The sequence below is a fragment of the Onychomys torridus genome, chromosome 2 (genome assembly GCF_903995425.1).
Source record: "Onychomys torridus chromosome 2, mOncTor1.1, whole genome shotgun sequence".
Taxonomy (NCBI): domain Eukaryota; kingdom Metazoa; phylum Chordata; class Mammalia; order Rodentia; family Cricetidae; genus Onychomys; species Onychomys torridus.
Window position 1 is genome coordinate 105,526,964 of NC_050444.1, and position 16,803 is coordinate 105,543,766.

At 39.9% G+C, this 16,803-nt stretch overlaps 1 protein-coding gene across 1 annotated transcript in view; it reads left to right on the forward strand.

Moving 5' to 3' along the window:
- Window positions 1-16,803, forward strand: part of Focad (focadhesin) — a 286,698-nt gene that overhangs the window by 91,197 nt on the left and 178,698 nt on the right. Inside the window, exons 8-13 of the mRNA XM_036178561.1 lie at window positions 2,240-2,446; window positions 8,216-8,303; window positions 11,319-11,521; window positions 14,936-14,998; window positions 15,162-15,265; window positions 16,593-16,695. Coding sequence (XP_036034454.1) covers window positions 2,240-2,446; window positions 8,216-8,303; window positions 11,319-11,521; window positions 14,936-14,998; window positions 15,162-15,265; window positions 16,593-16,695 — 768 coding nt within the window. The remainder of the gene's footprint in view (window positions 1-2,239; window positions 2,447-8,215; window positions 8,304-11,318; window positions 11,522-14,935; window positions 14,999-15,161; window positions 15,266-16,592; window positions 16,696-16,803) is intronic.

Genomic DNA, 16,803 nt, shown 5'->3' on the forward strand with positions numbered 1-16,803 from the left:
GGAAAGTTTAGATGCTTGTAGAAGCACACTATGGAATGGTTTTGGGAGCGCCCCCCCCCCTTTTTTTTTACTGTAACTGAGATACATGAGAAAAAAGGAGAGTGTCACGTTTAGTCATGTAACAAATTTGTTTTATTAAGAGAAAGAATGAGAAATAGGAGTCATAGAGGCTGCATAATCTAGTTCTTCACTTGTGGAAGGTATTTTTATAGTCTTCAAACAATAATCTCCGAAGCCAATGAATATATTCCTGAGAAGGACATTGTTTTCAAGTACTTCTATTGATCTTCATTAAACAATTGCCCACTAGTATTCTCTTCTTCTCTAACATAGCACGAGCTTTAAGCCTCCTCTCTGTGTTTCAGCTTTCTCTCTTTCTCCTATCTTTCTTGCCTGCTTGGGCATCATTACAAACGAAGAAGTAAAACAAAAACCACTTCTTCCCATGAAATGGCTTCTAGAATTTTCTCTAATCATTGCTTCGGTATACCAGTAGGTGCAGGGAATATGCTAGTTGATGAGAAATGCTCTTCTCAGAGGTAAATGCAGTGTTGTGGACATGGCCCAATCCATACTGGACACTAGAAAGGAAGCACATTGAAGTTACTATGTTTTGAGAAATAGCCCCCCTCCCCCACTCCTGTTGTTTTAGGATGAGAGGGGTCAGTGAGACACCTACTTAGCTTTTTCCTGAACTGGTTGCTTTTCCATTTTATGTTTGTGCAGCTGGTTTTTATAAATGATTCTTGTCACATCATACATTATCCATGCTTTGTGATCTATTTTTACATAGAGATAGAACATTACTTTGAATTTATTCTTAAGAATTTGATAATGGTAGACTAGAGAACTTTTACAGCTAATCTATTGAGATTATTTATTTATTTATTTTTGAGACAGGGTTTCTCTGTGTAGTTTTGCGCCTTTCCTGGAACTCCCTTTGTAGACCAGGCTGGCCTCGAACTCACAGAGATCCACCTGGCTGTGCCTCCCGAGTGCTGGGATTAAAGGCGTGTGCCACCACCGCCTGGCGAGATTATTTTTTTAATGGAAAATTTCTAGTATACAAAATGAATACACTCAAGGAAATAAGCCACCATCTGAACACCAGGCTTTTGTGTTTAGTCCATAAGTACCCTTGAAACTTTTATGGCTCTATGTTTGCAAAAGAACAAAATAGGGTCAATGAGATAGCCCAGCAGGTAAAAGTGTTTGCCACCAAGCCTGCTGGCCTGAGTTCGATTTCTGGGATCCACGAGGCAGAAGGAGAGAACCCACTCCTGCAGCTTGTCCTGTGACCTCCACATGTGCACCGTGTTGCATACGTGCACACCCGCACACACAATAAATACATATATAATTAAAAGAGAATAAAATAATTTAGTTATTGGGCTGCTGATATTTTATTTTTGAATTTGTATGTGTTTGTGTGTGTTCTTTCTTCCCCCTTCATCTTTTGGGATCTTTCTGATTTTCTAGGAATTCTATTTGTGTATAAGTTGTATAGATGTCTCTTTTTCTAATGGGTGGTAAGCAGTGGTGAAACTGCAGGCTTTTCTCTTGATGAACTTACCACACACAAGCATCCTGACTGGAGCAGATGGTTCATTGTTTATAATCCCTGGGAAATACCATAGTTGTTCTGAGCTGGACCACACCCTTAATACTGAATCCAGAATTTGAACAGAACAGCAGGGTGTAAATTGAATTGGGATTTTTCAAGGGCACCCAAGTCCTTCCTGTCTAATGCATTAGCCTGTTGAGAAGACAGCTATCATTTAAAAATGGTCTTTTATTACATTCTCCACTCTGCTTAATGATGCTTCTGCTAAGGCTTGTAGAGGGAGAACTTAGTTTATGGGGATAACATGCTGACCTTATGACCAGGTGTCTGTGTTAAACTGTAGGAGAATTGAAAACCAGCTTTGAGGTGATGTCCTTTGACATGTAGGCACTACATATCATTTGCCTAAGACATCTTTTTTCAAAGAAGTTACAAAAATAGAAGGAGTTTGTGTTGGGAGTCTTATTGTGTGAGACAAGGGCTGCAAAGGCAGTAACAGTTGTACTGTGGTTAGTGACAAAAGGAGAAGGCAGAGCTGTGGAGTGGAACCCTCACGGCTACATCACTACTACATCTTCAAGTTTTTATCGATTTAGAGAACATTATTCTGTTGAAGACTTCTTGGACAGCTTGAAGTGATTCTATAATTTTAACCAGCATGACTTCCTTCAACAGATGAAAGATCTGACTCAGACAACAGAGATGATGCTGTTTGTTGAGGAAGTGTATCTAAGCCTTCTGCGCCATCCTGTGTTCTGGAAAAGTCAGCTTACCCAACTCATCCTTCAGCTGCTGTGTATCTGTGAAGTCAGTTTAAAGATAACTGGGGAATGTTCATCGTTAATTCAACTTTTAGAGCGCAGCATTGAACTTCTTGGAGAGGTAAGGCCAACATTAACCTTCAATGTGCTAATTATCACTTTAGAAAATCCTTGAGAAACTGGGTGGTTGTGTTTATGTAGTTTATTGTATGTTTGAGGTGATTTGATCTTATGCTATTAGATCATACTACTATAGATAGTTATTTAAAAATGAATTATTAAATAATATTATGTCATCACTTAAAGGTCTACCTCACTCCTATTTATTCATATGTAGTATAAATATTGAACAAGTGTTATATTCAAGAACCTACACATTTTCTATGATCTCAAGATAGAAGCACATAAATAAGCAATTCTAATAAGTAATTCTAAATGTTTTTATAGGACCTTACTTATAGTGTAATGGGAAACAAGTGTGATGACTCACACCTGTAATCCTACCACATGGGTGCTGAGGCAGGAGGATTGCTGTAAATTTAGAGCCACGCTGAGATAGTGAGTTCTAAATCCCTCTGGTTTACAGAGTGAGATCATACCTGAAAACAAAAACAAATGCTGAATGTGGTGGTACACGCCTTCAATCCCAGCACTCAAAAGGCAGAGGCGGGTGCTTCTCTGAGTTGGAGGCCAACCTGGTCTACATAGTGAGTTCCAGGACAGCCAGAGCAACCTAGTGAGATCCTGTGTCAACAAACAAACAAACAACAAAACCCCCAACAACAACAAAAAACCCAAACAGACTATTATATATGTGTAATACATAAAATGCATATATATATGTTTGTTAAGAAGTTTCTTATTGCTTATCCTCATGCTAATATTCCTGAGGTTAAAAAATGTTGAAATTTAATTTGAGAACCTTTAATGCCTAGATGCATATTGATTTGAAGGAGAATAAAGTAGCCTTCTTATGTATTTTGAGGCTATCATCCATCACTATTCTGCTGGGTTCATCTGCTGAATATTCAGTTTAAATATTAGTGTACCCTTTCTCTTCTCTTTGCTCTCTCAGCTTTTCTGTGGGAGGAGTGTCCTTACACACTTTAGGCCTGTTTCTCAGACTGGGTGGTTTGCTAGATTTGGCTTTGGGTGAGCCATTCATCTCTCGATTCTGATGTTTGTCTCTAAGACCTTTCCATTTCAAGCAAAATAATTTGCTCCTATCAACAAAATTAAGCAAAAATATCAATGCAGAGTAAACTGAGTAGTTTCCCCAAGTGTAGAACAGACCACACATGGTAGTTTTACAGAGGTTAGTGGCTGTTTCTAAGAAACCATCACTGGATGACTCGCTTCACCTTTTCTGTTTTGTGTGAATCAGTTGAAGAATTCCTAAGAAGAATGGTCTGTGGGCATAGCTGGGGGAGCCCATTCTGAGGAGGACAGGGGCTGAAGAAAATTTGTGGTTTTTGGGGAGTGTGTGAGTGGAATTGCCCTCACCTTTGTGTCTTCTGCAGGAGGCAAACTTTGTTACACCCTCTTTTTACTTTCTTTTAAAAAACATTTTCATGACTAAGTTGGTAAAATTCTTGAGAAGAGGGGCTATCTTGTTAACGGAAACATCCCTAGGCCCGCATATGTTATTAGTGCCTTTCATATGGGTAGTGTTCATTTTTACCTTTCATTTGAATTGAGGACCAAAAGCATGATCCCAAATATTTTCTGTCACTAAGAATCCTAGTTATGAAGGCATTTACTCCTCCTCCTTTCTATAGCCAGGCTCTGAGTTAGAATGAGTTTCTCCAAAGGACGAGTGAGCTCATGTTCTCACAGAAGCAGAGAAGGTATGAGGATAGAGTTCATTTACACATGTGATCCCAGAGAACGCGCTGGGAAGGGTGGAGCTGGGAGAAATATGGCAATATGACTGTTGCTACAAGCAACCAGTTACTTCATTGCATAGACTTCCCAGAAGCCTCGTGGAATGTTTCAGACCATAAAGAAGGATCCAGGGCAGTGAGTAATCATCTGTCCACAAGATCCTCTTGCTGGTTTGAAGCTTTCCCCTGGGGGTCTTGAACATCTAGAGCTTGAAGTTTGGGGACAGAAAGTGAAGAGTGGTGTTGTGGGGCCATATGGGAAAATGTTCAGGTTGATGCTGTGCAGAACATGTTTATGTTATGGCAGAAGTAGCTGTAGTTAGTGGAAGAGGCCTGAGAAATGCCAGCTTAGTGGTGTGGCCACTGGTCCATGTTCCAGTGGATGGCCCTACACCCATGCACATATGGGCAACACTAATAGGAATTAATGGGTTAATTTAGAGGCCAGGAGAAGGAGAAGGAAAGGGCAAAGGGGGGAGGGGGGGGCGGGCCAAGGAGGGGGGGGGGAGGGGAGAGGAGGGCATGAAACTGGGGAGTTATGTTTTGTCAGGAGGGTAGTCCAGGGGAGGAGGAGGGGATAAATTGGAGAGGATATGATCATATTTCATTGAATATGTATATGAAATTCTGAAATAATAAATTAAAAAATAAAGAGTTCAATACACATTACTATATTCTGGTGCCTGTCAATCAAACAAACCAAAATTTGGAAAGCAACTTAAAATTTACTTCTTTTAATCCTGCACCATTCACTTTTTCTACATTTTTTTTTTTTTTTTTTTTCGAGACAGGGTTTCTCTGTGTAGCTTTGCGCCTTTCCTGGAACTCACTCTGTAGCCCAGACTGGCCTTGAACTCACAGAGATCTGCCTCCCTCTGCTTCCCGAGTGCTGGGATTAAATGCATGCACCACCACCGCCTGGCTTCCTACATTTTTGATATTGGAAATCTGCAGCTCTTTCTCTCTTGCCCTCTGTTCTGTGTGGGCTAGTCTCACGAATCCTAGAGAAGGTCATTTCCATTTATGTTTGCTTTAAGTTCTAGCCCTTGAAAAGCTTCTGTTCTGTTTTAAAACTTAACACGTCCCCCCTCCCCACTTTTTTTTATTATATTTGTGTTTTAATTTTACACATCAGCCATGGGTTCCCCTGTCCTCCCCCCTCCCGCCCCCACCTTTCCCCCATCCCCTCCCCTCCATTCCCATCTTCTCCAGGGCCAAGACTCCCCTGGGGATTCATTTAAACCTGGTGGACTCAGTACAGGCAGGTCCAGTCCCCTCCTTCCAGGCTGAGCAAAGTGTCCCTGTGTAAGCCCAAGGTTCCAAACAGCCAGCTCATGCACTAAGGACAGGTCCCAGTCCCACAGCCTGGATGCCTCCCAAACAGTTCAAGCTATTCAATTGTCTCACTTATCCAGAGGGCCTGATCCAGCTGGGGGCTCCACAGCCTTTGGTTCATAATTCATGTGCTTCCATTAGTTTGGCTATTTGTCCCTGTGCCTCTCCAATCTTGGTCTCAACAATTCACGCTCTTACAGTCCCTCTTCTTTCTCGACAATTGGACTCCTGGAGCTCCACCTGGGGCCTGGCTGAGGATCTTTGCACTGCTGGTGGGAATGCAAGCTTGTACAGCCACTTTGGAAATCAATATGGCGCTTCCTTAGAAAATTGGGAATCAATCTCTCCCAAGACCCAGCTGTAGCACTCTTGGGCATATACCCAAGGAATGCTCAATCATACCACAAGGGCATTTGCTCAGCTATGTTCATATCAGCATTGTTTGTAATAGCCAGAACCTGGAAACAACCTAGATGCCCTTCAACTGAAGAATGGATAAAGAAAATATGGTACATATACACAGTGAAGTACTACTCAGCAGAGAAAAACAATGACATCATGAGTTTTGCAGGCAAATGGATGGATCTAGAAAAAATCATCCTGAGTGAGGTAACCCAGACTCAGAAGGACAAACATGGTATGTACTCACTCATAGGAGGATGCTAGATGTAAAACAAAGATGACTAGACTGCTACACAACTCCAGGGAGGCTACTTAGAAAACGGGACCCTAGGAAAGACCCAAGGATCATCCAATGACAGAGAAATGGATGAGATCTACATGAACAACCTGGACGACAGTGGGAGTAATGAAGGGCAAGGTTTGAGGGAAAGAAAGCTTAGGGGAACAGGAGATCCCAGCTGGATCAAGAACAGAAAGGGAGAACAAGGAATAACAGACCATGATAAATGAAGACCACATGAGAACAGGAATAGGCAGAGTGCTGGAGAGGCCCCCAGAAATCCACAATGATACATCCTCTGTAGACTGCTGGCAATGGTCGAGAGAGGGCCTGATCTGACCTAGTCTGGTGATCAGATGGCTAAACACCCTAACGGTCGTGCTGGAACTCTCATCCAATAACTGATGGAAGTGGATGCAGAGACACCCTCCCCCTTTTCAATGACAGCTGGTATGAAGGAGGCATTCACCCAAGTCATGAGTGCACTCTGTCGTGCTTTGTCTATGAACCTCTTGGAAATTTCCAAATTTGGAATGTAAATAATTTTCCTACCTTTCTTTTTAATGTGGACATATAGAAATTAAGGGAAATACGGTGGAAAGTGGTATGGTGGTGTACATCGTGAGCATATTGATTTCAAAAGTGATTATTGTCCTCTTGTAATATGCACTGCTCACTTTCTTGCTTTCAACTGTATTTCAAAGCAGTGAACATAAATAATTACAAAAGAGATAAACTGGCACATGTTTCATCTACAGAGTTTAATTAGTCTCTCTCTCTTTTTTTTAATGTTTTGTTTTTTAAGCCCTCAAAGCAGGGATCTAGAAGATTTTAGAGTTCAGGTTCATTCTGGCGCTAGTAAAGGTGAGATGGAAGGGATTATTGATTTATGACAGAATTGATAGGGTCCCGCAGAGTATTGCTTCTGCCAGAGCTGCTACAATTGTTTTCCCTCATCTTTTTTTTATTTTTTATTTTTATTCATTTATTTATTTTTTATTACATGGCTCTGTCATATGTTTGTCCCCCATTTTTTTCTTCTTTCTTGTCTGTCTTCATCCTCATAATTTGATTGACTCTGTAGGCTTTTCTGTAAAATTTCTGAATGGACTAAAGTTACTTTATTTTTCCTGTTTTGATCTGCTGTTATCTTGATTAGAGCTTATTGTACATGTCTTCTTATGTCCTTGATGAACTTAATGATTTTATATTCCATGGTAATTTCCTTGCTACAGTTAAATATGCCTGATAAATTACAATCCCTGCCTTTTTCACACCAGTACTTAGTTTTTTTTTTTATAATACAGTCCCTACCTTCTTCACATTGATATTTCTTTTCTATGGTATAGTTTATTAAACTATATTTCATGTAATTTATTTTGTAACTTATATGGATGAATTGTGTCTAATGTTAGGTAAGTAGAAAAATGTAGCTACTTTTTCCTAAGGAAATGTCCTAAATGCATCAGTTCAGGCTGTTGCGGTGGTTCACGAGGGCTCACTCCTGAAGACTTGTGGCAGGAAGTTTTCTTCCTTGCCAAACTAACCAACCAACCAAAGCCAGAAGGAGTGAAACAAAACTCAAACTTTTCTCTCTTGGAATTATTTTGGTTTAAGTCTGTTGTTTTTTAGGCCTTATTTAACATTGAACTTACTCTTTGTGTTGTTAGTTATTTCTTCAGTAGGGCAGACTTTTTTTTTTTTTTTTTTTTTGGTTTTTCGAGACAGGGTTTCTCTTTGTAGATTTGCCTTTCCTGGAACTCACTTGGTAGCCCAGGCTGGCCTCGAACTCAGAGAGATCCACCTGCCTCTGCCTCCCCAGTGCTGGGATTAAAGGTGTGTGCCACCACCGCCTGGCTAGGGCAGACTTTTTGAGACACTCTGCACAGTGTTTACAACTGCTTAGCAAAATATGCTTTCCTTGGGTACACATAAAGCAATAGTTCCTGGATCTTCTTTAATAAACCTTTTTATTTCTTCGTATTTTTAGGATTTTCCTGTCAAATTGGTCCTTATTGGAATTGCTCTCCTACTTCTACAGACACCAGCAAGCCAACAGAAGCCAATGTTAAACCTAGGTAAACACAATTACACTGTCTAGAGAACAATGTAAACATAAGTGCCGGCAGGTGTCTTGAGAGCCATATATCATGCTCTTCTACATATTTGAGTGTCTAGTCTAGGTTATTTCTAATTGCCACCAAGCAGATCTTTGTTTTCCTTACCCTAGTATGTAAGTGTGCATGCTTCCGTATCTCATAATTTGCCTAGTATTTTTCATGCACCTTAGGTTGTTATAGAAGGGATAGTACAATCCCATTTCAAAATGTATGTATGGCATTTTATTCATTCATCATTAAATTTCAAAATGATAATAATATATAAAACCCTTGTAAGAGATTAAGTGTTTGGCAGGTTGTTTGTTCTAAGATTCAGTTTTGCCAGAGAGGTGGCTCACTGAGTAGAGGCACTTGCAAGTGCCAGGTTTCTCCCTCTCACCGACGGGCACATACAACGCATCTTTAAATCATGCTGCTCTTCTTTATGTTTTCTAACTTTGCTTGGTCAGATATCAAGTGTGTGGTAATAAGGGACTGCAAATGACTTGAAAGTGCCTTAGATAAATTTCTGCTGTGCTTTCTCTTCCGGGGCATTAATTTGTCAGTATCTTGAGAGTAAATTTCTTGGCAATGGCCTTAGTATATGGAGGACACCTAGTCTCTTAGACTGCTTTTGCCTCCTATTTGTTGTCTACTCCTCCCTCGGGCCCTTTGGATGGACTTTTCCTTTTCTCCAGCAGTGCACATGGCATCTTCCTTGAAGCAGTGCATACCAGCATACTACTTCTGTGCTTTTACAAAGTTTCATTGTGGTATAATTTACATATATAAATAATCATGAGATTTATCAGTAAAAGTGTACAATAAAGTATTTTTAAAGTTAGTGGTCTGTATAGTCAGGAATATAATCTAGTTTCACAATTTTTCTATCACCACTGTTCCATACATTTCTTGTGTCTAATGGTGTTAACCACCATTTTCAATTGCAGCCTGAGAGAAAACATTACTCAGCCAGTCCTTGAAAAAAAATTATTTTGGTGCTGGAATTAGGAGCACTGGTTGCTCTTCCAGAAGACCTGGGTTTAGTTCCCATCATTCACATGGCAGCTTAACTATTGTCTGTAACTCTAGTTCTGAGGCATCCTGGGCCCTCTTCTGACCTTTGTGGGCACTGCATGCATGTGGTGCACAGATATAAATGCAAGCAAAACACCCATACATGTAAAATAAAATATAAACAACGTAACATTTATCATTATTGTGCGCGCGCGCGCACACACACACACACACACACACACACATATACACACACATACATACACGCACATACACACACACATACATACATGCACACACACACATACACACACACATACACACACACATACACACACATACATATACACACACACATACACACACATACGTACACACACACACACACACACACACACACACACACAGAGCATTATGTGCATGTTGTGATCAGATGACAGAGGACATTCTTTCTTTTCACCCTTACTGTTTCAGGAGTGGAACTCAGACCATCAGGGTTGGCAGGGCAAGCACCACTGACCCACCTCAATGGCCCTACTTTTCTTGTCCTTGTAAATTTGCCTTTTTATATAAATGGATTGTATTTGTTTTATTGACAAAAATTTCCAAAGCCCTAGGGAAACTGCCTTTCTAATTCTGAAGTTGCGAACATATGTTTTGGCTGCTGCACAATAGAAAAATGACACAGGACCAAGCAAATGCTTTGAGCAGCTGTTAGCTAGCAGAATTTTCTTTCTCTTGTAAACCAGTGCCTGTTTTGAGGTTATCCTGGTTAAGCGAATAAACTACACTGAAAATTGTTGAGACTGTCTGTCATTTGAAAGTGTTCAGTGTACTGGGAAATTATTTACTTTTCAAAGTAACAGATAATCAAGAGACTGTCAGTCATTTCAAATTTAAAATGCAAGCATTAATATAATATACTTTGTACTTACTAACGCTACACTTGATTATAAATAATAGCCTGGAAAATTTATAACATGATATTGAGTATATATGCTATGGGTTTCCTTCTTTTCAAAAAAGATAGTAGATGTTTATAATGTCGTGGAGACAATTATGGGTTAAGGCCAATATTTAGAGAAAATCATGTTATAGTAACATGTGTTTGTACTTCGGCTCTTGTTAAGGTTTGACTTCCAAGTGAATTAAAACAAAATACTGACAACGTATTGATATGATTTAGTGCCCAAAGAATTTTTTTTTTTTTTTGGTGCATTGGGGAAATTACTTGATTACTTTGATCATTTGGCTCTGAAGCCTATGAATAACATCTTTAAGTAAATCAGAGTTTATTCAGTAACCTTAAAAAATAAAGTTAAAAAAAGTCTACTTATATCCTAACTCATTCTGTAATTAGGCTCTGGGAGATCTGTGCATGGCTTACTCACTGCACATCTGTATGTGTGCCTCTGATGTGGAGGCTGAATTCCCATGAAAAGAAACCACTTACTGCAAAAGGGTTTTGTGGGTGTGTGCTGTGGGACTTCGGTGATCTAATTCTTAGTTGTCTAGCTGACTGGCAGCCCTGCTTTACCTTGCTGTTCACTTCAGCATCTGCTGATATAACTTTGGCTTATTTGTCAAAGAAGCATGTGTGCTGCCCTCATTATCCACTGATCAGGGACTTATGGTCTTTTGGTCATTTGTTAGTTGGAGCTGAGATATTATAAAGGACAATAGTATTAAAAAATTCACAGTGATCAAAAACTGGAGTTGTTTTATATATACCTTTTGATGTATAATATTTGTTGTCTCTAAAAGTATCCTTATTCTTCTGTTATAAATATCAACAGTTTTAAAAAAGATGCCGTTAGCCTTTGTGTTACTGTTATTCATTTTTACTGTGACTTATCACCCTAGTTGTGTCTGAGCTGTTTGTAAAAGGGCAAGAAAACTCCATTTCATTGGTAAAATAGCATTCTGTTTGAGTGGTGTTAATTAAAAAAAAATTGTGATTCCTATTTTGTTGGTTAGCTTTGAAGCTCCTCTTCCTTGCTGAGGGTCAGAAAATCCCAAAGGCATCCCTGCTGCTCATGGTGCCTCTTCTGCAGATACTGTCTTCTACCGCCCTGGAAGACTGTTTGGCCACAGGAGAAGAAGGTCCCTCCAGGCAACAGTTGGCTCTGAATCTTTTGGAAGCGCTGCAGAGGGAATGTTGTAGAGAAGACCACCACATGGTAATGAGTTCCTCTTAATTTCTCCTCAGGGTCCATGTGCATTTTTCTGTCACTTCTAGTGAAATTTCTGTTGAGATGTAAACTCATTGCACTTTCCAGATGAGTCAGGCAGTGGTGTTAGGGATGTCTACACTTCTCTGGACTATGAAGGGAGGTTAGGTGGTCCTATGGTCAATAAGTTCTTGAAATGCTGTTGGATCTTTCTCCCTTTTTCAGATTCCAGTACTTTAGAAACTAACAGTCCTGATTAGTCCTAAGAAATGAAATGAAAATGGTCAATTTTCTGTTTAATTTAGTGCTTCTTTTATTGATTAGATCTATTTTATATGCATGCAGGTGGGTTTCTGTAGAGGCCAGAAGAGGGTTTCAGATTCTTGGAGCTGGAATTATAGGTGGTTGTGAGGCACTGATGTGGGTCCTTTCCTCTGCAAGAGCAATGAATGCTCTTACCCAATGAACCCTCTTTTGCTGCGTCTTTATGATACTTGAGCATGGAATCTTTCATTTTCAGAGTCCATTGTTATATGTCCAGCATCTTGCTAGTCAGGATCTTTCCCAGGTAGGGAATGTTCCTCAAAGCCTGGAAGTTCAGGGGTCAGGATAAGATTTATAGGGCATGTAATGTTAGGCTCCCTGGCCTGTGGCTCTTGTTGTCTTTATGTATGACCACATTTTCCTGCCTCAAGTGGGAGACAACAGGTCTGTCACATGCTTTTTACTGCCTTGTAAGACTGCATGGCCATAGATGAGGAAAGTCCCTTCAGGTAGCTGTTGACTCTGAATCTTTTGGTGCTACAGTGGGAATGGTAGTTCTATTCACTTCATTCTGTGTTCTCAGTCTCTGTTTTCTTTCCTAGTTTTCTATTATTTTAAAAGTGTGTGTGTGTGTGTGTGTGTGTGTGTGTGTGTGTATGTGTTTGTGAACATGTGTGTCCACTTGTGTGTGCGCTGTCAGTGAACATTTGTGGAAATCAGATGACAACTTTCAGGACTCAGTTCTCTCCCTCAGCCCTGTGTAGAGATCCCAGAGATTGAATCCAGGTTGTCAGGCTTGAGAGCAAGCACCTTTATCCACTGAACCCTATTGTTGGTCTTTAGTCTCCCTTTGTGACAGTAGCATAAGATGGCTGGGTCCTAGGACATTTCTGGTAGGCCCGTTCTCTTTTTTACATGTTGTCTTAGGTAAAATGTATTACTTTTCAACTCCCCTCTTAGGGGTTGGGATGAGAGTTAAGTAATTTAAAGCCAATAAAGTGCCCAAAGTCTCTGTGAAGAGGGGTCACTACAAACACAAGCTGGAACGTGATTGTGGCTTCATTTGGAAAAAGGGAGGTCCCTTTAGTCATGCATTGTTAGGTGTTAGAGCAGCCAGAGTCTAGTCATCAGTATTCCTTACCTGAGAATGTACTGGAAACTAATCAAATGTGTACTACAGTTTCCCAAATCCAGATTGTTACACTATAATTCTAATCTGGAAGTAGATTAGTAGTAAGAGAAGGAAATTCTATGAGTTTTAAATAGGCTGGCAAGAATTCTAATAACTTTTTTATACCTTATCTCCTAATTTGCCATATAGCACAAAGATAGGCTCCTGGGTGGGGCCAGAGCTGGGGTCCAGTGCTGCTGCTCAGGCAGGATGTACTTTGAATTGTGTACCTTTAAATCACAAGTGTTATTTACTGAGGCTCACCCTAACCCTAATACCAAGGACTTGGCTTACTGTTTGCTCAGGTGTGTGTATGTTTATCTTACTCAGCAGCACTGGTAGCTGGACTTTAGCAGCTGTTGGCAATGAGGGAGAAAGGGATACTATTGATTGTAGCTAGAGACCTAGTTGAAGCTAGATAGTTACAATTTTCCTTAGTTATGATAAAAGATAAGTTAGATATGAAACCTTAGACTCACAAATATAAGATAGATAAGGTATCTTCTTTAATTTTGCCAAATAGACTAGTTATTATAAATAGACTAGATATTATAACTGTAATTCTTGCTTGATAACTGTTTTGTTATCTGTAATTTTACTATATGAAAGTTAAAACCTTCCTTTAAAAAAAAAAAAAAAAAAAAGAAAAGGGGAAGTGCTGTGGGATGTTCTGTATGCCAAATGTGTTCTTCTGATTGGCTAGTAAATAAAACACTGATTGGCCAGTAGCCAGGCAAAAAGTATAGGCGGGACAAGAGAGAGGAAAATTGGGAGAAGTGGAAGGCGGAGATGGAGAGACCTGCTAGCCACCACCATGACAAGCAAGATGTAAGGTACTGGTAGGCCACGAGCCATGTGGCAAAGTATAGATTAATAGAAATGGGCTAAATATAAGAATAAGAGCTAGACAATGGTAGGCCTGAGCTAATGGCTAAGCAGTTTAAATAATATAAGCATCTGTGTGTTTATTTTATAAGTGGGTTGTCGAACTAACAGGGCTTGGCATGGGCTGGAGAGAAGGTCTCCAACTACAGATGGCGCCCAATGTGGGGCACGAACCCATGACCCTGGGATTTAGAGATGCCCCAACTTTACAAAGAAACATTAGGTGACTGTCCAGACTGCCAGCTGTCTCTGTCTACCCTACAAGACTCCTGAAAGTTGCTTACATCCTTCTCCTGTTTCTCAGGTAATATTATATCCTTCTGAGGTCTTTGATGTAGTTGAAGCTAGATAGTTACAATTTTCCTTAGTTATGATAAAAGATAAGTTAGATATAAAAACCTTAGACTCACAAATATAAGATAGATAGGATATCTTCCTTAATATTATAACTGTAATTCCTTTTTTTTTTTTTTTTTTTTTTGAGTTGAGGATTGAACCCAGGGCCTTGCGCTTGCTAGGCAAACACTCTACCACTGAGCTAAATCCCCAACCCTGTAACTGTAATTCTTGCTTGATAATTGTTTTGTTATATGTAGTTTTACTATGTTAAAGTTAAAACCTTCCTTTTGGGAAAAAAAAAAAAAAAGAAAAAAGGGAAGTGCTGTAGATGATTGATTGGTAAATAAAACACTGATTGGTCAGTAGCCAGGCAGGAAGTATAGGCAGGATGAAGAGAGAAGAGAACTGGGAGAACAGGAAGGCAGGAGGGAATACTGCAGCGGCCTCCAGGACAAGGAAGTTGTAAGGTGGCAAAGTATAGATTAATAGAAATGGGCTAAATATAAAAGTAAGAGCTAGACAATGGTAGGCCTGAGCTAATGGCCAAGCAGTTTAAATAATATAAATGTCTGTGTGTTTATTTTATAAGTGGGCTGTCAGAATAACAGGGCTTGGCAGTGGCTGGAGAGAAGGTCTCCAGCTACAATTGATGCTATAAATATTCTCCTCATGATGCTGTGCTGTCTGATTGAGGCTGTGAGTGACTTATATCACCCTTTTAAAAAAATGCAAGCCACATTTTACCTTGGAATTTTTTTCCCCAGGTACCTGTGTGGGCTCTATGTTCCAAACACACCTATCAATTCAGCTCGGCTCACCCTCACCAAGTCTCTTCCTAAATCTTCAGTTTTGCACACAATGCTCTTTTTCCTCGGTTACCTCTCCGATGAACTATCATAAGGTGTGGTAGAACACAGCAGCTAATGCAGAGCATAGAATGAAGCCTACAATTCTATGAACGATGTGATGCTTTGCCCCTCATTTCACCAGGGCCCAGAGACTCAGCCACCACAGCTGAGCGCAGTGAACAGGCAGTACGGGCTGGCGATGACGGCGATGATGGCGATGACGGCGATGATGGCGATGATGAGATCGTACTCTAGGGGTGGTGCAAGCACTTAACGTCAGCTCCAAGTGAGACAGTGACAACTTTGAAAATCATTTCATGATTTTCCAAATGAAGAGACAATATCCAAGATAGCTTCTGCTTCCTACAATTCCAAATAAAGCCTGTCTAGTACTGTTTTATCAACAGGGCCCACAAATACCATATTTACACACAGAGAGAGAGGGGGGGGGGGGCTTGCAGTAGATCCTCGTTGAGTCAAGTTATCCTAATCTTTCCATTGACTAGGACACTTTTATGGAAATGAAATTTGTCATCTGAACAAATACGAATTCAGCCCTGTCTCCTTTATCTCATCAATCCATTTTCATCCCCCCCCCCCCCTCAAAATTCCCCTGAGTCTGTCTTATTGGCAGGTGCTCAGTGTGATACCTCAGGTCCACATCTATCCTTTCTGGGGCTCTGCGACAACACAGTGGTACCTCTTTATCTCAGAGCAGTAACACTTCCCTACAGCCACTCTGTCAGCACTATTTAAGGAATAACTACCTTTACTAGTCAATGGAACAACAAACTCATGGTAGTCTGTCTCTCCTTACTGGCCATAATTCATGTACACTGATGCTTTCTTTTATTTTCCATTATCTTGAGAGAATCTTCTAACACATTAGAATTACAACTAGTGGCTGAATGTTTTTTAAGCTGGGACAATTACAATAGGTGGTTATAAATTTCATGTTTAATAGCCAAACAGAAAAAAGGGATCTTGTTTTCTACACTATAAAAATACTTACTAGATTTTAAAGGGATGAATATCACATTTACAATAGTGCATTTTTTTATGTCTTGGGAATGGAAAGATGGTGAGCCGGGTTTTATTTCATGGTTCTTCAGAAATGGAGAAGTCATTACAGTTCTGCATTGGCAAGGTATTTAACATACAAACTGTACTTCTGAAGAATAGTTTTAGTTGTAATCAAACACTAAGTCAGAACCACCAAGAGAAATCATTAAAAATAGCAAATCTGTGGCTTTTGTAGAGAGCTTTCTGTAATTAATCAATGGAAAAAATAGCCTAATCTTATGAGAGGAGCACATCTGCTATGAACAAAATGTGCTAAACACTGAATACCCACCATGTACTAAACAATGGACCAGGTAAGTTATTATGTTATATAAGTATAAGGAAAGAAGACATTCAGATAGACAACTGGCTGAAATATTTTTCACCAAATCTATTTCCTATGATCAGCTAAGAAATATAAAGCAAAAGCACTTAGGATAGAAAAATGCAAGATGATCAATGACTACCACAATTTAATGTTAACAATTTACATCACTGCCCTTTGCTGAAGGCCTGAGGAAAGAGCCACAATTCATTCCCTCAGTGAGCTCATCATAGAGTTAAAGATACAAACATGGACCCTCCACATCAGCACAGAGCATTCTCTGCTCGAGGTAAATAAAAGAAATGCTGGGAACACAAAGCACAATAAATACCGACTTGGGGACTTGAGAATATTCGGCTGTGTCTGGAAGAACAGGCAGTTCATACAGAGGAGGAAA